The sequence below is a fragment of the Bufo bufo genome, chromosome 9 (assembly GCF_905171765.1).
Source record: "Bufo bufo chromosome 9, aBufBuf1.1, whole genome shotgun sequence".
Classification (NCBI taxonomy): Eukaryota; Metazoa; Chordata; class Amphibia; order Anura; family Bufonidae; genus Bufo; species Bufo bufo.
Window position 1 is genome coordinate 55281605 of NC_053397.1, and position 23979 is coordinate 55305583.

The window sequence follows — 23979 nt, forward strand, 5'->3', positions numbered from 1 at the left end:
GCTGATTCTAGCTTTATGCTTTTTGAAGGAGTTGAACCTCTTCAACTGCTTATTAAAGTGCATAACTAGAATTGGCCACTGAAAGGAGGAACTTGACCTGTAATAACTTTATATTGCTTACATACTATGATATGTAATAGATTTCCTACATAGTTTATTTTTTTTAACTAATCATTGAAACTACAATACTTTGTACTTTCCTATATTGCTTTGTGGAAAATTGTTCAGATCTTACAAACGCTTTTTATTATAATTGGAGCATTTTAATGTTGTATGATCACTTATACCAAAATGCAGATGCAAAAATGAATAAAGATTTGTATGACTATTAACAACTGTTTTATAAGCTGCATCTTTATCTACCTTGAAGTTCTTAAGGACGCAGCTAGTTTGGTACATTTTATATTATTATTATTTTTTTTTTCGTTTTTTGATCTCTGCATTTTAAAAACTATAACTTTTTTTATTTTTTCACTTGGAAGGCTTGTTTTATTCAGTGCAAGTTGTGTTTCTATGGCACAATTTTGGGGTACATCGGGCGAATTTTATAACTTTAAAAAAGATTTTGGGGCGACTGTGAAAAGACAACACAATTACACCCTTGTCTTTAAAGGTTTTGTTTTTACTGTGTGGTAACAATGATATTTAAACTTTATTTTGGGGGTCACAACAATTATGGAGATACAAAAATTTATATTATGTAGCAATAGTTTTTATTGATATCATCTTGGGATACAAGGGACCTTAAGATAATTTTTATAACCTTGAGCATAATCAGATGCTCACTTGATTACAATGCTGCCCTTGATTTGTATGCCATTATTTGTAGTATGCAAATGACGTTTAAGTGCGACACTCTTGCTCTCGTTGCTCTCAAGCCCCACTCCTCTTGCTAGCCCCTCCCTCGGGCCAGGCAAGATTATGTCCCTACTGCCTCATACTCTCGCCTGATTGATTACATTGTGAGGCAGAAGGGTTTATTTACCTACTGCCTCATAATCTTACCATTAGGAACCCAGCAGTTTATACTCTGATCAGCTTATTTGAGGACCCTTCTAAAAAGGGATTGTAAAAGCAGAAACCCCTATTTACAAATGTCTGTACCAATCTATGTGTAACACGCCTCTTATAGATCACCTATATAAATCACTGATTAATGTTTATGACTAATCTTTTTTTTTTCTCTATCAGGTAGGAAGATATAGTCCTTCCATAGCTGAAATCCTTGTTACTGTTAAGTTGACAAACTTTGAGCAGCTACAGAAAAAGAGAACGGCTCATGACTTACATTATGTCTCTCTCATTATTGGAGACTTGGATAACCATGTTGTATTTAAGCAGAAAATCATGTGAGTGATAACACTGAGACATGTTCTGATTGTCATTAGATTATTAGACCAGTGTTATATTTACAGATGCTGCAGGCCTCAACTAGAAGTCTGTATACTCCTTTTAGAAGGTACACCACACTTTTTCTTTGGCACACGCACATTTTCTTTGGCACACTGAAACTAGTATTCATTTATTTGTTTTCCTTACAGGGATTCTACCTTGATAAGGTCAGGAATTTGGACAAGAAAAATTGAAATCAAAAGAATTTCCACATCAGAGGAACTAAGTATAAATCTTATAAGCTCTGATTATGGTAAGGCACCACGCTCCCAAAAGGCACTGGAGGCATCAGCTTGGAGAGATGCAGATTGTATTATGATAACTATAAAACTTCTACAGGGCAGATTTATCAAGGCATTTATGTCAGTTTTACCATTTCATATGGATTTTTGGATTTTTTTCAGAATTCAACAGAAATAAAAATTTTGTCATCAGATGCCATTTTACAAAGATATTCTCCCCTAGATGTATTAGGAGAGAATATGTGCATACTATGGCACTGCATGGCGCATCATATGCATTGACTTCCCTGTGTGCATAATGTCACTGATTCCTGTTGAAAGAAAAATGTTTTTTCATCTCTTATGTGTGTGTCAGTACATTTGCAAAACTGCACAAATGGGATGAGCAAATAGATGGGCACTAGTGTTGAGCAAGCATGCTCAGACCATCCGAGTGCTCGGCCGAATACTGCGGGTGCTCAAGCACAATTTAATACAATGAAAGTCAATGGGAGACCCGAGCATCAAACCAGGCATCATAAGACTATGAAACCAATAGATGGCGCTGTTCATGAGTAGTGTAGATCGCGAATTTTTCATGCAAATGGTTTTTCAGCTGAAAAACAAGGCACATTCTGCTCATTTGCATGTCTTTCCCATATGCCCATGTTTATGAAAATGAGTTTTTACATGACAAAACTGTATAGAAAGGTTATTGAATATTATGTTAGGACAATCAGAAAACTTTTTGTCACCCTAATGATATTGATCTAGGTGTGCAGGTCCACCCAAGCCATCCAACAGATGTGAAGTAACTTTGAGGCTTACTGGTTCTCAGTCAGATGAGAGCTGGTTTGGAATATCTCATAGTGCACAAAGCTGCCATTGTAAGGTATGCTGACTCAGCCTGTTATCTGTCTCATGGATAGATTGATGGCTTGCATATACATGGCTTTTGGTATATAGCCTTTGTGTGGTTGTCTATTGTATGTCATAGATAATAGGAGTCCAAGATGCATCCAGCTATCCTCTTAATGCTATTTTCAAACCATTTTGATGGGGTTTCCATAAATTTCTAACCTTTTTTTGTGAGCCAGACATCCTTTTCTCTTCCGAGCAGGAGGTTCCTGTGGTTCTCCCATTGACTTCCATTGTGCTCGGGTGCTCGGTAGAGCACACGAGCATACCGATGTGTTCGGCCAGAGCACCCGAGCACTTTGGTGCTCGAGCAACACTAATGGGCACATAACTAGCAAGCGAGACAAAAAACTGTGTGATGCTGAAGAGGTAGTAAAGCTCGCACGAGCGCCGACGCCTCTTCAAAGATCTGATCGGCAGGGGTTCTGGTAGTGGACTCTCACCTATCAAATATTGATGACTTATCCTGAGGATAGATCATCTATATTACTGGCTGCACCACTCCTTTAACTCTATGGCACTAATTGATCATGCTTTCATACCAGAAGTCCGGCTTGAAAAAGTTACTTTTGCGACTTCTCTGGCTCACTTAAGCAAATATTTTGCATTTTTACACCACTTGCTCCAGTTTTGAAAAATGTGTGGGTAAGTGGGTGTGGTTAGTTATGTTAATGAGTTTCATTCCAGATTTATTGCTGAGACTTTTTTTAAAAGTTGCAAAAAAAGTCACAGTCTCACTTCGTTTGCTATGATAGCTAAGCTCTGGCACTCCAGCTTTGGTAAAACTACAACTCCCAAGATGCACACTTGCTTAGCTGTTCTCAGAATGCCACAGAAATGAATGGAGCATGCTGGGAGTCGTAGTTTCACCACAGCTGGAGTGCCGGAGGTTAGCGATCACTGGGTGAAGTAGGAAAACTGGAGGAGCTTTTGTAGACAAAAGCGTTAGTTTGAAGGATAAGACAAATTTATCAAACATTTGACTCAAGCAAAACTGACTTCAAATATTCCCCTTATGATAAATTCTCTCCTATGTCTATGCAGGTGATATGTAGTTCTATAACAGTATTGAGCTTCAACCCCTTATAAAAATATATATTCAATTAGTCTGCACAGAATGAAACTAGAAGCTAAATGGTTCTATAAGTGGACATTCACCTAGAGGATGTGCTTTAAAATTTAGATGACAAAACAGTATATTCATGAAGCTGAAAAATATTTAAACAAGAAGGGCCTTCCATTTTGTACAAGTGCACGTATTAAACTGCTTACCATCTAATCCACAGATTTTAATGTTGGAATTGACACTTAGCAAACACAAAACATGTCACATAATGGATAGAATGGTTTACACAGACATTGCTGTTTAGGCCAGAAAGAGCACTTTCAGTTTACTGAGCAAATGGAAAATTTCACCAAAGCTTTTCTCCTAAGTTTACGTAAAGTTTTTCTAGTTAATCCTAAATTAATAAACACAAGTATATTAAATAAGCATATAGTTATCAAAAACTGAACTTCAAAAAGCTTTGTCTCCTTCCATTAAATCTCTCAGATATGTAGAGCAATTAAATACTGAGCATTTATTCACTTTACTAATACAAACTGTTGTATATTTATGTCCTGAAAAGTTGGCCTTGACATTCAGCAAAGCTTCAGCGTTCTTTATGCTGTGCCACAGCGATGTGAGAGAGATGTGGGAGCTAAGTGGAAATCTGAAGATACATTTTCAAAGGAAAGTAACGCAAGATCCAACTCTGGTAAATGTTGCCAATGTTCTTCTCTCTGTGTATTGCAGCACTGAAGACCATATAGTTCTCTCTATGTCACCAAGAATATCCATTACAAAAAAAAATTAAATGCTCCTTAATATTCATAAGGGGTGTGCACTTTAAGAAAACAAAATCAGCTTTCTCTACTAGCTGGTTATGTGACCTTGCATTTACTTCAGAGTGCTACAATGAATGGGATTCGTTAAAGCTGTCAGTGAAGAGACAGACTTTTTTCTCAGCAAAACCCTTCAGACCCTTTCTCCCCTAAATAAAAACAGCTAAATAAAAAATAAAAAAATGCTAACAGAACACTAAAAAATAAGAGGCATCAGTTAAGTTAATCTGATGCGGTGGTCTAAATGTAAGCCGGCTACCTAGCTGTCTTACATTTAGACCATTTTCTATGCCTAAAACAAGGGGCATGTCCACTTTTTTAGACCTGGTGTGGGCGAGGAAAAGTCACAGATTGCAGCGCAAAGGTTTTAACCTTTGTGCCACAATCTGCGCCAGATATACGCCTAATATAGGCATATTTCTGATCTTAATTGACCCCCATACTCTTTAAAGGGATCATTGATGATGATCAGCTGTATTTTTTTTATGAGGGAACCTGGTAGCAAGTGTTTTAATTTCCCTGCAGTGCCATCATACGGAATATTGGCAGTTTTTGTAATGCACATACTTGCTGGTTCCTCCAGAGTAAGGGTACTTTCACATTAGCGGCAGGACGGATCCGAAAGGCTGTTCACCCTGTCGGATCCTTCCTGTCGCTATTTCGCCATGCCGCTGGACTGCCACCCCTGCCACGGCAGTGCACGGTGAGAGGTCGCCGGACTAAAAAGTCAGACATGCAGTACTTTTAGTCCAGCGGCCTCTCGCCGTGCTGCGCTGGAGCTCCGCCCCATCCCCATTATAGTCAATGGGGACAGAGCGGCAGTCTGGCGGCACGGGGAAATAGAGGAAGGACGGATCTGACAGGGTGAGCAGACTGTCGGATCTGTCCTTCCGCTAGTGTAAAGGTAGCCTAAGAAAGACATTTTGTAGCCACAAGGGGCCTAAGTGGGGGACACCTAAAAGAATACCTGAAATAGGTTTCAAAACCAGAAAATCCCTTTAATTCACTCCACTCAAATGACTTGCTGACAGCATGTAAATAGAGAGGTAGACAGATCAAATCTTCTTCAAATGCACCATTTAAATCTCTGTAAAAAGTTATTCCTGAATGTACGAGACTGACCACTTGTACACTTTTAACAACCTTCACTTGGGCAAGTAAATAATTTACTATCCTAATATACGTAGCAAAATAAAACATTCAGAAAAAAGTTATTTCAGATTTATAGTATAAAGAATAAAACCTGGCACTCAGAGGAAGTTGCATTTGCTTGTACTTTATTTTAAAGGAAACCTGTCATCAACTTTATGCTGACCTCACTGAGGGCAGAATAAAATAGTGACAGAAATGCTGATCTCAGCGGTGTGTCACTGATGAGCTAAAAGTAAGTGGTTGCTGAGAACCAGTATCATAATCATTGCATCACAGGCCTTAAAAAGAGTCAAATCTACCTGAGAAGAGTCCTGGTTATTCATAATCTCCTGCACTCTCACCCACCTGCTGATGATTGGCAGTTCTCTCCTAGAGAGAAAGGGAGAAAACTAGGTAGAAGACTGTCAGTCATCAGCAGGTGGGCAGGAAATTATGAATAACCATGACTCGTCTCTGGTGGCCGGGACTCTTTTCCAGGCCCAGTCTGCAATCATTGTGATGTTTGTTCTTGGCAACCACTTACTTTTAACTTATAAATAACAGACCGCTGAAATCAACTCACCTGTCTCTACTTTATGTTGCCGTTAGTATGAGCAGCACAAAGTTGATGACAGGTTCCCTTTAAGGCAATACAACAGATTGACAACGATTGGTTCTGACACATAGAACTTCAGAAATGAAGCAAGATACTGCAGCAGTGTACAGTCGTGGCCAAAAGTTTTGAGAATGACAAAAATATTAGTTTTCACAAAGTTTGCTGCTAAACTGCTTTTAGATCTTTGTTTCAGTTGTTTCTGTGATGTAGTGAAATATAATTACACGCACTTCATACGTTTCAAAGGCTTTTATCGACAATTACATAACATTTATGCAAAGAGTCAGTATTTGCAGTGTTGGCCCTTCTTTTTCAGGACCTCTGCAATTCGACTGGGCATGCTCTCAATCAACTTCTGGGCCAATTCCTGACTGATAGCAACCCATTCTTTTATAATCACTTCTTGGAGTTTGTCAGAATTAGTGGGTTTTTGTTTGTCCACCCGCCTCTTGATGATTGACCACAAGTTCTCAATGGGATTAAGATCTGGACCCAAAATGTCAATGTTTTGGTCCCCGAGCCACTTAGTTATCACTTTTGCCTTATGGCACGGTGCTCCATCGTGCTGGAAAATGCATTGTTCTTCACCAAACTATTGTTGGATTGTTGGAAGAAGTTGCTGTTGGAGGGTGTTTTGGTACCATTCTTTATTCATGGCTGTGTTTTTGGGCAAAATTGTGAGTGAGCCCTTTCCCTTGGATGAGAAGCAACCCCACACATGAATGGTCTCAGGATGCTTTACTGTTGGCATGACACAGGACTGATGGTAGCGCTCACCTTTTCTTCTCCGGACAAACCTTTGTCCAGATGCCCCAAACAATCGGAAAGAGGCTTCATCGGAGAATATGACTTTGCCCCAGTCCTCAGCAGTCCATTCACCATACTTTCTGCAGAAGATCAATCTGTCCCTGATGTTTTTTTTGGGAGAGAAGTGGCTTCTTTGCTGCCCTTCTTGACACCAGGCCATCTTCCAAAAGTCTTCGCCTCACTGTGCGTGCAGATGCGCTCACACCTGCCTGCTGCCATTCCTGAGCAAGCTCTGCACTGGTGGAACTCCGATCCTGCAGCTGAATCCTCTTTAGGAGACGATTCTGGCGCTTGCTGGACTTTCTTGGACGCCCTGAAGCCTTCTTAACAAGAATTGAACCTCTTTCCTTGAAGTTCTTGATGATCCTATAAATTGTTGATTGAGGTGCAATCTTAGTAGCCACAATATCCTTGCCTGTGAAGCCATTTTTATGCAACGCAATGATGGCTGCACGCGTTTCTTTGCAGGTCACCATGGTTAACAATGGAAGAACAATGATTTCAAGCATCACCCTCCTTTTAACATGTCAAGTCTGCCATTTTAACCCAATCAGCCTGACATAATGATCTCCAGCCTTGTGCTCGTCAACATTCTCACCTGAGTTAACAAGACGATTACTGAAATGATCTCAGCAGGTCCTTTAATGACAGCAATGAAAGCAGTGGAAAGTTTTTTTGGGATTAAGTTAATTTTCATGGCAAAGAAGGACTATGCAATTCATCTGATCACTCTTCATAACATTCTGGAGTATATGCAAATTGCTATTATAAAAACTTAAGCAGCAACTTTTCCAATTTCCAATATTTATGTAATTCTCAAAACTTTTGGCCACGACTGTACAGTTGTGTTCACCGCTATGTAGATGGCTGCCAAATACAACTTCCATTGAGTGCCATATTTTATTCTTTATACTATATACACTAAGACCCTACAAGTGCACAACTGTAGCTTGAAATTCCATATACGCATCTGCTATATGAGTTTAGCTTTTACAGCAAGTTGTAGCATTAAAAAAAAATCTGGAATACTGCTATATTGATGCTTCTTTGCTTTAGTATATGTATGACAAGTACAATAATAATCTAATAATCTTTTTCTTAGGCCTCATGCTCACGAACGTAGTTTTGGTCCGCATCCAATCCGCAAACGGATCCGTCCTGGCACACAATGTAAGTTAATGGGGACGGATCCGTTTTCTCTGACACAATCTGGCAAAATAGAAAACAGATCCGTCCTCCATTGACTTTCAGTGGTGTTCATGACAGATCTGTCATGGCTATAGAAGACATAATACAACCGGATCCGTTCATGACGGATGCATGCGGTTGTATTACTGTAACGGAAGCGTTTTTGCAGATCCATGACGGATCCGCAAAAAACGTAAGTGTGAAAGTAGCCTAATATTATCGTTGTAGGCAGCGTTATAACTTTCTATTTGTTTGAATTGCTAAAAAATATACTTTATTTTGTAGGAAGCTTGCAGACATTGATAAGAAAAGGAATGAGAGAATGTAACCATCATTGCAAAAACAAAGAAGCTTGTGGACATGAATGTTGTAAGTTTTTGATGACACCCTTTGGAACCAGTTTTATTTTTAAAGTGGCTAGATTTGAAGTTGTGGATCAATTTTAAGACAGGTTAATTTAAATTGTTTTACTTTTCTGCCCTACTAATAGTTACCAGAGGGTGCAATAGCAATGTAAAGGGAACACTCCTTGCATGCTAAGTCCCTCTCGGACGGTTAGTTCTACAGACCTTTCTTGCACAGTGAAGGCTTTTAAGTGAGTCAGTTAATCAAGAGGAATATGCTCTTTTGCAAAATTGCTTACTTTCGAACCCCTGATTTGGACTTCGGGAGGCAAGCCTTTTCAGTGGGTGCTATCGTACCACAAGCCTAGGATGATAAATTAATCACAGATCAAGCATTTATTCCAGATCCCAAATACAAAAATCATAAATCATGGAAAAGCTGCAGCATTTAGATTTGTAGTAATAATTTTCATTACTAGTATATCATCTGAATATTCTGCAGCACAGAAAACAGGGCAACAATAGCGACATAGCTCAAACTAAATTCCCATTGTGAAAAACAATCCAAAAACAAAGTTAATGTGAAATGATCGAACAGTCTGGAATTTTGTTGGATTAGAAGATTGAGCAAGAAGAAAATATCAGAATGCAGGAAATAGCACCATAACTGACTATTGCAATGTTGAATTATGCAATGACTGAGAGCGTGTTGGAGTAAAAAAAAGGCTTTGGCTCGTGTTAGCTGTTGAAGATAAAAAAAAGAATAAGAAATAAAAAAAAAATTTAATCTTCTAAGAACATGTTGCACTGTCGAAACTTGGATTTTAAATGTTCTGTGTCCCAAATAAAGTTATGGAATTGTTGTAGCTGAATGCTTAGAACTTCACTGGATTTTACCAGGAATTTAAAAGTTTGACAGTCCAGCAGGTGTCATGTCCAGGATTATGACGAGTTTACTGTAATAAATCACATTTCCTTACTGTAATCATTTACAGGTCATTGAGCAATACACAATACGTGTGACGTTTGTGTTCCCCAGAGAGCACTTATCCACCATTATTTACATTATATGAATAAAATTTGAGCTTACAATTTGTGCAAAGTTCGAACCAGTGTTGATTATACAAAAATTTTAGGATCTTGAATATTTGCAGATACATAGTAGATGCGTAGTCCAAAGTTGCTTATCTAAAGCCAAGACCAAATGAAGCTGGAATCTGGTTAGTTGACACAAGCTTATGCTCCATGTTTGAACTACTTTTCAAAGTCCAACATAATTAATTTGTACCGCCATTCAGTGACTCAGGCCGGGAAAAACTCATGGTGTATACAAAAACCTATCCATAGAGCTCCAGTCACCCAATAGAAGTCAGAAGAGTGTCCTGTCCATTGGGCTACTGCAAAAAGAAGTATACCATGTGGTACACCTTTTGTGGCCAATGGAGGACATATGACACTGTACAGGAAATCTTCTTGATGTATACTTCCAGTGGAAGTCTTAATACACCTTATGCACAGAGCCTTAACCTGTTGGGGACACATGACGTACCGATACATCATGATGTCCCGGTACTTAAGGACCGGTGTATTTCCGATCACCGCCGCAATCAGCAGGCACCCCCTCTCTTCCCCCCCGTATTGGCGATCGCAGCGAACCGCAGGTCAATTCAGACCTGCGGTTTGCTGCGTTTTCGGGTTATTCGGGTCTCTGGTGACACGATAACCCGGAACAGGATGGTGATCGGTGGTGTGATAATATACCACCAATCACCATCCTGTGATCCTGAGAGGTGATGGTGACATCACCTCTCAGGATCACTTCTGATTGGCTGCAGGGCGGGCAGGAGTTTTAAACTTCCTGCGGCTCTGCCTCCTCTCTCTTTCTGTGTCCGGAGCCCGTGGAGAGAGGAGCTGCATCAAATCTGTACCCAGCAACCCCCATATCTGCCCAGCACCCCTCTTCTGACCCTCCTAATCGGGTGTCTGTGACCCTAGACCCCCCCAGGGGTGCTGCAGCTTGCCCCCCTGCTTCCCCCCCACACACACACATTTTTGGGGGCGCAAGCAGTTTTTTTTTTTTTTTCTGCGTATGCTGACTGTGGTCGGCACTCTTAGCGTCCGGCCACTGTTAGCGCATCGCACACCCCACCGCTGATCAGCTTCGGACGGCTGATCAGCAAGTTAGAATATTAATTTTTTTCAAATTTTTTGGCCTTTTTTTTATTTAGTGTTTTTTTTTCATTGCTTTCAAGGGGAGACGCCTTTTCCGCCAGTATGTTCCCTCTAAGCGGGCAAGGTATGGCGTGAAGCTGTACAAACTTTGTGAGAGTACCTCAGGCTAGACTTACAAGTTTCGTGTGTACGAGGAGTGAGATTCCCGTATTCAACCGAATGTCCCCCCACTCTCGGTGTTAGCGGGAAACTTGTGTGGGACCTTATGCACCCACTGCTAGATAAGGCTTACCACCTGTACGTGGATACCTCACAAAGTTGATCTCTCTGATCAAGTCCTCAAGCCATATAATGCCATTCGCAAAACCCGGGCATGGTACAAAAAAGTTGCGGTCTCCTTGGTACAGGTTGCCTTGTACAACTCTTTTGTGCTGTCCCAGAGCGCAGGCAACACAGGGAAATTCCTCCAGTTCTATGAGGCAGTCCTCAAGGCCCTGATCTTTTCTGACCGGGAAAGAGCAGGCCGGAGGCGCCCGGATCGTCCCTAGCCAACACTTTCCAGGTGTGGTCCCCCATACTGGATAGAAGGGACAGACCCAAAAAAGGTGCAGAGTGTGTCACAGGAAGGGGATACGAAAGGACACCACCACTCAGTGTGACATGTGCCCCGATCATCCGGGCCTCTGCATTATTGGTTGCTTCAGAGAGTACCACACTTCCACAAGAGCAAAAACTTCACCATAACAGGTGAGAAATAAAATACTGTGATTGGATGGAAATCCCTAAAATCCAGACCATGTCTTAGGTGGGTTTTCAAGGTCATTGACTATATAAGAAGGGGGTAGTTGTATTAGGAACCAAGGCCACTGAGGAAGAGGTTGTCACCTCGAAACGCGTCTGGCCGTCTTGGACTTATAACTACCCACCTAAGACCACCTTAAAGAGATTGTACTTCATATCTTTAATTGGAATTTTATTTGGGGCACTGGGCCCTTTAAAGATACCTCACACTTAAACAGAGTGAAAACATTACCTGATCCGGCTGACGTCACGTCACGTGATACAACCAAGCTGCTATTCTACGGCAAAGACTGCAAACTCTTCCACGTGAGACGCTGAGGTCCGTGCTCCACATAGCTGGAAACATAGCTGGAAAGTTCGCACTACGGTGATAGTAATCGACATACCGAACAACCAGAAGGACCGCAGGACTGCGTGACACCCGTGTGCTACATAGAGCTAAGGAGATACAGCCTGGTCATCAGTGAACGGAGGTGACAGGTAAGAGGCTGTGCGAGGGGGACGCCCCAGACGCCAGCCTTATTATTGATACCTGCCCTCCCAAGAGACCGATTTCACCAGTTTTTATACATTTATTATTTATACTAATAGTCACAACCATCCTTGGGAGGATAAATTTTTTATTCACATTTATATCACAATATATGGTTTTATTATTGTATTACTATTATTGATACACTATGGATTTATATTAGGGTATAAAAAATATATATATTGTAATAAGTATTTTGCACAAGCTGTCACTCAACCAATTTAGATACATTGTTTAAGCACTATTGCACATTTAGCTCACATGATTGTAACATCTGAAGTGTAAGGTTCAGAAACTGGTGTCCAACAATCTCAGTATATTAGGATTGTGAGGGCAACACAGCATTTTTCTCAATTTAATTTATTTTAATAAAATTAATTTATTTTTAACATTTATCAGATGGTGAGTGAATGATTTTAAATTAAAATTATTTAGTTTTGTTTGGCTGTTAGCCCTTGCTTTGTTACTGGAAAAAAATCATTAAAATGGAAAATTTGCCAAAAAATCATTGGCCATTAACTCTTGTGGAACACCTAAAGGGTTAACGATGTTTGTACAATCAGTTTTGAATACCTTGAGGGGTGTAGTTTCTAGAATGGGGTCATTTTTGGGTGGTTTCTATTATGTAAGCCTCACAAAGTGACTTCAGACCTGAACTGGTCCTTAAAAAGTGGGTTTTTTAAAATTTCTGAAAAATTTTAAGATTTGCTTCTAAACTTCTAAGCCTTGTAACGTCCCCAAAAAATAAAATGTCATTCCCAAAATGATCCTAACATAAAGTATGAAGTAGACATATGGGAAATGTAAAGTAATAACTATTTTTGGAGGTATTACTATGTATTATGGAAGTAGAGAAATTGAAACTTGGAAATGTGCTAATTTTTCAAAATTTTGGGTAAATTTAATATTTTTTTATAAATAAAAATGAATTTTTTGGACTCTATTTTACTAGTGTCATGAAGTACAATATGTGACGAAAAAACATTCTCAGAATAGCGTGGATAAGTAAAAGCATTTTAAAGTTATTTACACATAAAGTGACACTGGTCAGATTTGCAAAAAATGGCCTAGCCCTTAAGGTGAAAATGAGCCCGGTCCCTAAGGGGTTAATTGTGCAGCAGAGATGTATCGGAGTTGCCTTTTAACAGAATTTAGAATAAAGTGTAGTTCCTTATCTGACAATGTACCTGCAATGTTTACTTTTTTTTTCTTTGAATGTAGTTTGTAAGGCAGAGAGGATATTGAGATTTGTAGAGGTAGAAATCCTTGAATTGTAAGATTTGGTGATGCAATGTGTTTATTTAAAACCATCTTAGATATTCTGGTTACAAACTGAGACAGACTGGCATTTTACACATTAAAATATAATCTGTTTATTTACAAATTTCAGGTAAAACCGGAGTTTCTTATAAAGCTGACAGTAAAACTAATTCAGACTTCTCTTCATATCTGAGTGATCTAAGGAGTCGAAATTCAGTTTCATCAGCTCCACCAGTAAAGAGACTAAAGGTAACATGATCAAAAAGGCAGGATGAGAAAATTCAAAGAACATGTCATTACATAAAATTGCTTTTGCGACATCAGCACATGGATTACTTAATGAATCTTACATTAGCTGGGATAGTTAGACTAACGTCATGCAGAGAGAGCAGCTAGCGTGCTATGTGGAAGAGCAGACCCCCACTGTGGCATCCACAACAGCATGAGTTGGGTATCTGATGTTTATGAGCTAGAGACAGCTCTCACGTTATGTCTCTGTGCTCAGTATCTTTCAGCAGAGCAGTAATTGTTTCCTTTAATTCATGTCTGTGAACTCAATTTCACCGAATGATGAAAGAATGGCGATCTAGAACAAAGACTCGAGCTGTGTTATCATAATACTAGGAAAATATGGCAAAGCTCCATCTTATAAATACTTTAACAATTATGACAAATAAGTTCATACGTTTTCAGCAGGGTATGATATTTTTTATACAGGTCTATTTTTATATAAAAAAATTACTTGTACATTAAAGTATTACATAGGGACCACAGACTCCCAGACCCAAATGTGTGTAGCGCCATATGGGCCCAGCAAGAACACCACTTAGTATATTAGTTATCACATGCTATTTGTTATTTTAAATGGGTAATTAGTTTTGTAAATCCCCGTTTCAGATTTTGAGGCAGATGGTCACGGTGGTCCTACTGTTATCAATGGGAAGATCTATAGTGTAAATGCTTATTTTCAATGTCAAGACAACTGAAAGCATGATATGACATGGCAGGGTGCCTGCTGGAAATAATGGGGGAGAAACTGCCTAAATAATTGCTCATAGGAAGCAATAACAGCTTAGCTTTAATTTCTAATAGTGCTGTTTAAAAATGAAAGCTGCACTGTGATTGGCTGCCATAGGCAACAACAAATATTCCTTTTAGGCCTCTTTCACACTACCGTTTTTTTTTTTTCGTTTTGTGGTCCGTTTTTTGCGTTCCGTATACGGAACCATTCATTTCAATGGTTCCGCAAAAAAAACGGAATGTGTTCCGTATGCATTCCGTTTCCGTATTTCCGTTTTTCCGTTCCGTTGAAAGATAGAACATGTCCTATATTTGGCCGCAAATCACGTTCCGTGGCTCCATTAAAGTCAATAGGTCTGCAAAAAAAACGGAACACATACGGAAATGCATCCGTATGTCTTCCGTATCCGTTCCGTTTTTTCTGACCATCTATTGAAAATGTTATGCCCAGCCCAATTTTTTCTATGTAATTACTGTATACTGTATATGCCATACGGAAAAACGGAACGAAAAAACGGAACCGAAACGGAAACGCAACGGAAACAAAAAAACGGAAAAACGGATCCATGAAAAACAGAACGCAAAACACTGAAATCGACATACTGTAGTGTGAAAGAGGCCTTAGACAGTTTTATAGTGTACAGATTCCACTGTGTCCGCATGATCAAGAGTGTGGCAACAGCTGTAGCAGACAGACGCATCAGGGCTGTCTGGCCTGGACATATCAACTTGTTGCTAGGGCCATATTGAGGTGTGCTGCAATGTTTTGGCACATGGCTATAAATGTAAAAAAGGGTCAAAATATAACACAAATAAATAAAAAGGTAAAATGAATAAAAAAATAATATTTGTTAAAAATATGAAAGGAAAACCCCTAGATCACAAGATCACATTAAATAAAGATAAAATAAAGTACAAAGTACAATTCTGGCCTTCAAACTGAGCCAAGTCCAGGAAAAGCACAGTCCTAGGGCTACCACGTTTGGCTGGCACTCTAATTCACTCACCAACTCTATAAAATGTGTTATATTTCAGTCAATGGGTTCCTAGACGGCCCTATACTCTAATAACCGGTTCCCAAGCAACAGTTCACTCCATGGTCCGACTTCAGCCATCACATATGAATTGATGTCTCCAACACTAGAAATGCTGCAATACTTGTATCTGTAATGGCTTGAGAAGAGGAAAATATAGCATACACTGCTAGGATAATAATAAAAATAAATAATAAAACATATTTTTATTCCTCATAGTCACAAAGGCAAATAAAATACAGCATATCAATACTACTTGTGCTGACTACAAATGCCTGACCCTGGGTTTCGCCCTTGTTCAGCCTCTTCTGGGGCATGCAGACCATGGAGTGAACTGTTCCTTGGGAACCGGTTATAGGAGTACAGGACCGACTATGAACCCACTAGCTCAAATATATCACTTTTTGTAGAGGTGGTGAATTAATTTGGGTGCCATCCAAAAGTGGTAGCCCTAAAAGTATTCTTATTTGTGGTATTACACAGCAGTATCAACTTGCACAATAAATCTATAACTAATTATAATAATATAATTTATGATGATATGTGTACAAGAAAAAACTCTAGAAGCAATGGTGATATTGATTTCAAATGCTAAGTACTACTTGATAAATGGGGGTACACAAACTGCAGTAAAATTCTCATATTTTGCATATGTAATTCTCTTTATATACTTGCTGTTTTTTTCTACAATATAAATCATGAAATTTCTTAGATGCAGATGCAAAGTGAGTTGAAAACTGTGAACCTGGAAAAGTTTGCCTTCATGCCTAAAGCTTCCATGACGTGAGTTTTCATGGTGATTGCACATTATAATTAAATATATGTGTGCATATGTGTATGTACTGTATATAATGTAGAATGGTATGGGTACTTTCACACTAGTGTCGCTGGATTCTGGCAGGCAGTTCCGTCGCCGGCAATCTAAACGGATACCATTTGTAGACAGATCCGGATGCGGATCCGTCTCACAAATGTATTGCAATACCGGATCCGTCTCTCCGGTTGTCATCCGGAAAAACGGATCTGGTATTTATCTTTTTCACATTTTTAAAGGTCTACGCATGCGCAGACCACAAAGCCGGATCCGTTTTTCCAGAACACTTAGGCCGGATCTGGCATTAATGCATTTCAATGTAAAATAATTCTGGCAAGTGTTCCAGAATTTTGGACAGAGAAAATACCACAGCATGCTGCAGTATTCTCTCCGTCCAAAAAACGTACAGTGACTGAACTGAAGACATCCTGATGCATATTGAACGGATCATTATTCAGAATGCATTAGGATAAAACTGATCAGTTCTTTTCCGGTATTGAGCCCCTAGGATGGAACTCTATGCCGGAAAAGAAAAACCCTAGTCGGAAAGTACCCTAACTTTTCTGTTTGGGGCACATTTCAATACGCCAGTCCATTGGGGTAAGATTCGCCAAATTTATTAAATAAAAATAATCTTATCCTATGTGAGTGTCACAGAAATATACACCAGCCATGGGCTGCCATAGGCTTCAGTTATAATTTGCGCCAGCTTTCTGGTGTAAATTATGGTTTTATGGCATGAGTGAGCATCTAAGAATATTTTTATCAGTCAATTGAAAATTTTATGCACCAGAAAACTGCTTACAGCATTGCCAAATACCCCCCTTATCGCACAGTGTGTAAATATCACAACTTACCAAAGCCAAAGCAGATCTACACCATTACTTTTCCTACACCATACTTGAAGGAAGTGATCAAGCCCTCCTCCAGCAGCTTTTCAGTTGATTGTATTTGGACTTGCTCCTCCATACCACTCTTTCCTAATCGTTAATGGCTTCACGCTTTTACCTATTACTATAACTTATTTCTATTTCCATGTACTAAATATGACCTTTTCCTCACTACACTGCCTATAAGACAAGCATCTTTGTTTTTTTCTTTCTCAGTGGTGTGGATGTCACTGATACTTGATGTGTGCCATTTAAAGGGTATCTGTAAATATTACACATCAGAAGGTGTAAAGCAACATCCGAACCTCAGGTTTCTACAGGAGGTCATGTAGCATGCGTGAGGCAGACTCTGATGTACTTGCTCTCTTGTTGTTTTGTGCGGCTGGTCGTTCTGCTTTAATTTCCTGTCTTAATGCACAGAATAGCTTTACTTAAGACAACAGTGGAAGAAATTATTTAATTTTTAATTTTGAGCTTGGTAGACATACTGAGCACATACCTAGCCATTGTGATTATTCAAATTATTTTTTGCATTAATGTGCTATATTTCTTGTAACTGATCTTAAGATCATTTTCCTCTATACAGTTCGACAACCACGCCTGTACAAATAGCACTGGAAAAACAGACCTTTTCCAAAACCAGAAATAATACACAACAGCCACAAGATGGAGCACGTAAGTAGAAAAGATGGTATAGCACACGTAGGTCTGCTTTGAGTTATTTGATGAGCTGATGATGCTGAGAACTATAATTATAATAACTTATGACTGCTAATTTATTTTGTTAGAAACATTTTATTTTTACATAACTAGCTATTCATCGTATAGTTACATAGTATGGTTGAAATAAGATCCAAGAAGTTCAATAAAGGAATGGGTTGGGATGGGAATTAAGAGAAGTGGAGTGAAAACCAGACATCTACACATTTACATAAGCAAATCATCTAAGCCTTTTTTAAAACCGTCCACTGTTCCTGCTGTGACCACCTCCTGAGGTGACTCTTCCACAGATTTACAGTTCTTATGATTTAGAAGCCTTGTCACCTCTGGAGATTGAACTTTTTCTTCTCCTATAGGAAGTTACTTAAGACTTTATTTATCTTCCTCATTTCATAGATTGTAAGATTAATATGTCATTGAATCTGTCATCCTATTTTAAACACACTGTAAGGCTACTTTCACACCTGCGTTTAGGTCGGATCCGTCTGGTATGTGCCCAGACGGATCCGCACCTATAATGCAAACGTTTAGATCCGTTCAGAACGGATCCGTTTGCATTACCATGAACAAAAAAAAAAAAAAAATATATATATTTTTTTTTTTGTTCATGATAATGCAAACGGATCCGTTTTGACTTTACATTGAAAGTCAATGGGAGACGGATCCGTTTGAAAATTGAGCCATACTGTGTCAACTTCAAACGGATCCGTCCCCATTGACTTACATTGTAAGTCTGGACGGATCCGTTTGCCTCCGCACGGCCAGGCGGACACCTGAACGCTGCAAGCTGCGTTCAGGTGTCCGCCAGCGGAGCGGAGGACAAACGGAGCCAGACTGATGCATTCTGAGCGGATCCGCATCCATTCAGAATGCATTAGGGCTGGACGGATGCGTTCGGGGCCGCTTGTGAGAGCCTTCAAACGGAACTCACAAGCGGAGCCCCGAACGCTAGTGTGAAAGTAGCCTAATCTTGGTTATAAAACTGAGCTTATCAGACAGTGAATAAGATACGCATGTAGCAGCAGAAGCTATTTTGCTCAGGGATTATATCTGCTAAATATACATATAGACTGATCAGCTATAACATTCAAACTACCTGCCTAATATTATGCAGGTCCCCCCCATGCAGGCAAAACAGCTCGCCCAGGCATGGACTCCACAAATCTTCTTACGGTGTCCTGTTGTATCTGGTACAAGATGTTAGCAGCAGATCTGTCAAAGGGATTTTCCTGTGGTTAAATATTTCTTAGGCTACTTTCACACTTGCGTTCAGAGCGGATCCGTCTGGGGTCTGCCCAGACGGATCCGCTCATATAATGCAGACTTGGGATCCGTTCAGAACGGATCCGTCTGCATTATATTGTAGAAAAAATTCTAAGTGTGAAAGTAGCTTCAGACGGATCCGTCCAGACTTTACATTGAACGTCAATGGGGGACGGATCCGTTTGAAAATTGAGCCATATAGTGTCAAATTCAAACGGATCCGTCCCCATTGACTTACATTGTAAGTCTGGACGGATCCGTTTGCCTCCGCACGGCCAGGCGGACACCCGAACGCTGCAAGCAGCGTTCAGGTGTCCGCTTGTTGAGCGGAGGCCAAACGGTGCCAGACTGATGCATTCTGAGCGGATCCGCATCCACTCAGAATGCATTGGTAGCTGGACGGATGCGTTCGGGGCCGCTTGTGAGACTCTTCAAACAGAGCTCACAAGCGGAACCCCGACGCTAGTGTGAATGTAGCCTTATAAAGTGCTCATAATGGGGTAAAAATATAAAAGAAGCAATATTCATCTTATTGATCCCTGCCTATACCATTCTAATGTTCCCTGGGTCTCCCTCCAATCTCTCCTTCCTGTTGTCTCTTGACACTGAGGAACTGATTACTCAGCCAATCACTGTTTACATTCAGATGAAATTCTCAATTATTTCACAGTTTATGACAAAAAGTAAAAAACTAAAAGTCGCTGGAAATATCTTCAGCATCTGAGGATATGTTGTCAAAACTACTGAAAACAGATCACAATTAGTTAGGAAACAATGAGTACAAATGTACACACGTTGGAAATAAATAAATACATACTATATTTTCTGGATATTAAAACACACTTTTTAGTACGAAAAAAATCTTGCTAAAATGTGTCAACCAAGGTGCGCCCGACCTCCCTGACTGCGTCCTTGATGATCTAGCAGAGCACTCCTACAGCGAGCGCTTTCACCGATCAGTGAGAGAAGTGTGCGTGTGCACACTTCTCTCTCTACCTGCCTGAGACAGATCTGTGTGAGATCAGTGCAGGCAGGAGAGAAGGCTGAACAATCAGCACATGCAGCAGAGGACTGTAAAAGTGAAAAAAATACCTCCAGTTAAAGGTCTTCCCCAAGCTGCCAGATGAAAACTGAGATGAAAGCTGTGTACTGCAAGGGTCTCCCATGATGTCTCCAATGGGTGGGGCCAAATGAGACATTCTGGAAAATGAGTAAAGCTGTACCATATGTCCCATATGTCTATTACTAAAGATGTACTCTATATGTGTGTATTGCAGTACTGCGTGTGAGTGCATATAGCAGTTCTGTGTGTGTATCTACCACAGCTGTTTGTCCTGTGCATGTAGCAGTGCTGTGAGTGTGCATGTAGCGGTGCTGTGTTTGTTCAGTGCATGTAGCGGGGCTGTGTTTGTTGTTTGCATTTAGCAGAGCTGTGTTTGTTTGCCTGTAGTAGGGCTGTGTTTGTTGTTTGCCTGTAACAGGGCTGTTTTTGTTGTATACATGTAGCAGGGCTGTGTGTCTGCGAGTTACTACCATTGGCCCCTGCACTTTATTAAACCTCTAGGGAAGCTTTAATAGTAGAAAGCACCTGGGGTGCGTCTTATAGTGCGGAAAATACAATAGCTAGATATGTAGATAGATAGTAAAACTAGACACAAATTTAAAACTTCTTTCTCGCCCAGTTTCCTTGGGGGACACAGAAGACCTTGGGTATAGCTCATCTCCATAGGAGGCGTGACACTAAGTGAAGACTGTTAAGCCCCTCCTCCACAGCTATACCCTCAGCCTGGAGAGAGAGACTGCCAGTTTTTGCTTAGTGTCCAAGGAGGCAAGACACTCCCTGCTCTGCAGGGCTGTTTTCTCCTTGTTTAAATTTTAGATTTTTACTTTTTTCTTTTTTTTTTTGTTCCAGATCATCAGGGACAACAGAGACGCACTAGACCTCTCTGTTTCTCCCGGGGTTGAGCTGCGCCAGTGCCGGTCACCCGCACTGCTGCCTCCCCCACAGAAGGCAAGGTGGATCAGGGCAGCCCAGCTCCCCTACATCCCGCCAGCGCAAGGGTCGCCCGCACGCCAAGTCCCTCTTCCAGCGTCCTGCCACTACGGTGCCAGTAGCTGAAGGGGCGACCTTGCTGGAACGGACCGATGGTGAAGACGGCTGTGATAAGAGAGAGGCTTCTCCAGCCCTACGTTCCCCTCCCTGGCCTCCTGCAAGCTGGCCCCTGGGGTGCCGTAGGTGAACAGCCATGTTTCTGGCTCCAGGGCTGTCGCTCATATCTAGCTGTTGCCCAATAATTATATAGCCCCACACCACCACCATACTGGTGACCGCGGGGCGACAATACAATGCCCCTCCATAGGGGATTGCACAGGGGTGAGCATTGCATTGCTGTGGAGGAATATAGGGCCAGAGACCTGCTCCTAGCTGCCCCTAACACAGGGGTTATGCCGACCCTCCCCCTTACCGGTCGCAGATTCAGTACAGGGGGCCCGCGCTAGCTGCCCCTGTCTCTCCTCTACGGGTGCCTGTCCATTAGGGCAGGGGGTGCAGTGCTGGACTTCAGGGTCTCCCTCCTTACCGGTGTGCTAGGGCCAAGGGGCCGCTCCAGACGCTGCCGGACGCAAGGACCTCGCGGCCTGCATGTGGAACGCGATGCTCCAACAGGCCCCAGCCGACTGCTGATGCTTCCGGTCGGCCGGGTGCCGCAAACTTTGACCCAGGCTTTGGCCTGCTCGACCGCAATCCGGTCCTCTGTCTCTGCCGGCCCGCGGGGTGGGCACCCGCGGCCGTTGGTACATGCGTCAGCCGGCTCCCTCCAGGTCCCGGCTGACCGTCGTTGCCTCCTGGCCGGCCGGGCGCCGCAAAAATCTAGGCCCCGGCTTCGTGACCTACTAGGCCGCAAAATTCCGGCCTCGGTTGGAGGGGGCGGGAACGTCTCGCGGCGCAAATTCTTCCCGCCCGCAGGTCCCCCGCCCCCCAGGGGATCGCAGCGCCGCCCCCCCAGGCCGGATCTTTGTTAACCTGTTGGGTACCGGCCATCTCCAAGGGCCGGCTCCCATCTAGAGGACCCCCTCTATGTTCTGGTGGGCTTCCTAATAAGCCTGTACGAGGCTGTGCCCCTGTATGGTGGCCCCTTTCTTGTCTCAAGAGTGGTTGTGTTTTTAAAAAAAAAAAAAAAAAGGGCTTCCATTGCGGGAATGGCTGCGCAGGACGCTACAGCATGATACAGTAGTGCTGGCCGCACGCTATGCCCCCCTTCCGTAGGCGGCATGTCGCGCTCCCCGGCTGCAGTGCTGGCCAGCTGCATGTCTCCTTTTTAGGCGGACCCTTGCCATCTCCCGGGATACGGCGCTGGCCAAGTGTAGGCGCCCCTCTTCCGCCCGTTCTATGGCAGGACGTCACCTCTCCAGTTATGGTGCTGGCCATGGGCATGAACCCCTTCCTAAGTGGAATTCTGCGCTCTCTGGCCGCAGGCTGGCCATGTGCATAACTCCCTTCTATAGGTGGAATACTACATTCACCGGATCGGTGCTGACCATGGCACGACACCCCCCTTCCTTAGGGGAACGCTGCACTCACTGGATTTAATGCTGGACAGGTGCATGACCCCCTTCTGGGGCGGAATAATTGCACTCTCACCGGATACAGTGCTGGCCATGTGCACGACCCCCCTCCTTAGGGGAACGCGGCACTCTCACTGGATTCCCTGCCGGCCATGTGTGTAACCCCCTTCTTAGGCGGTACGCTGCACTCTCGCTGGTTCGCTGTCGGCCATGTGTATGAAACCCTTCTATAAGAGGAACTCCGCACTCTCGCCAGATGCGGTGCTGGCCATGTGCACGTCCCCCTTCCATAAGCGGAACACTGCACTCTTACTGGATTCACTGCCGGCCATGTGCATGACTCCCTTTCATAAGCGGAATGCTGCACTCTCATTGGTTTTGCTGCCGGCCTTGAGCATGCCTCCTTCTCTCAGGCGGCATACATACACTCTTACTGGCTGGGGTTGTTCTCTCGCGGTAGGTTGCTGGCCACGTGCCTGACCCTCTTCCATGGTTGGGTGCTTGCACTCTCACCGGATCCGCTGCCGGCTATATGCATGGCCCCCTTCCGTGGGCGGTGTTCCGCACTCTCGCTGACTGGGTGTTATTGTCTCCTCAGGCGACATCCATGCACTTTCACTGACTGGGTGTTATTGTGCCAGCACGTTGCCGGCCAGGTGCATGACCCCCATCCATGGCGGGATGCTCGCGCTCTCCTGGGATGCGATGCTGGCCATGTGCACCCCCCCCCCTTCTGGGAGGATCACTGCACTTTCACCGAATACGTTGCGGGCCGTGAGCATGGCTCTAACAGGGGTGCGCTGCTTGCACTCCCTTTGGAAATGGTGCTGGCCTTGTGCATGACCACTTCTCATTCCATGGGCGGAAATTTGTATGCTCTCGAGATTCACGGCTGTCCTTGTGTATGCTGTACTGGACGTTCCCCTTTCATGGGCGGAGTAGTTGCACTCTCACGAAATTCGGTGTTGGATAGATTATTGCACAATCATTTAATGCTAGGATAATCCGGTGCATGCCCCCCTTTTCACCAGGTCCTTTTGGTGCGGGCCTTTGCACTCTTGCCATCTGCAGATTTTGCCAGGTACCTTCCCCCCTTTTTCCGGGCGGACTGCTTGCGTTCCATCGCATGCTGGTACTGGTCTTGTGCATAACTCCTTTTCAGGTTGCACTTTACATTTCCGTGGATACTGTGGGACGCTGTGGCTGTGCGCTCTGTGCGTTGTTTGGGCCGTGTATGCCTTCTCCTCCCGTGGGTGGGTTGGCCTTCTCGCTGCCTGCAGGGTTGCTAGTACGTATGCCTCCCTTCTTCCTGCGACATACTTTTTTCTCTTGGGGTGAGGTTGCTTGTCGCAAGCTTTGCACTCTTCTCTGAGGAGATCATTCTGTCCACTTATGAGCCTAAGGTGTT

At 42.4% G+C, this 23979-nt stretch overlaps 1 protein-coding gene across 1 annotated transcript in view; it reads left to right on the forward strand.

Moving 5' to 3' along the window:
- Nucleotides 1-16107, forward strand: part of HFM1 (helicase for meiosis 1) — a 204098-nt gene extending 187991 nt beyond the window's left edge. The window contains exons 29-34 of the mRNA XM_040408743.1: nt 1192-1349; nt 1542-1645; nt 4160-4288; nt 8443-8526; nt 13397-13515; nt 16033-16107. Of these exons, the coding sequence (XP_040264677.1) occupies nt 1192-1349; nt 1542-1645; nt 4160-4288; nt 8443-8526; nt 13397-13515; nt 16033-16107 (669 nt within the window). The remainder of the gene's footprint in view (nt 1-1191; nt 1350-1541; nt 1646-4159; nt 4289-8442; nt 8527-13396; nt 13516-16032) is intronic.
- The last annotated feature ends 7872 nt before the right edge of the window (nt 16108-23979 follow it).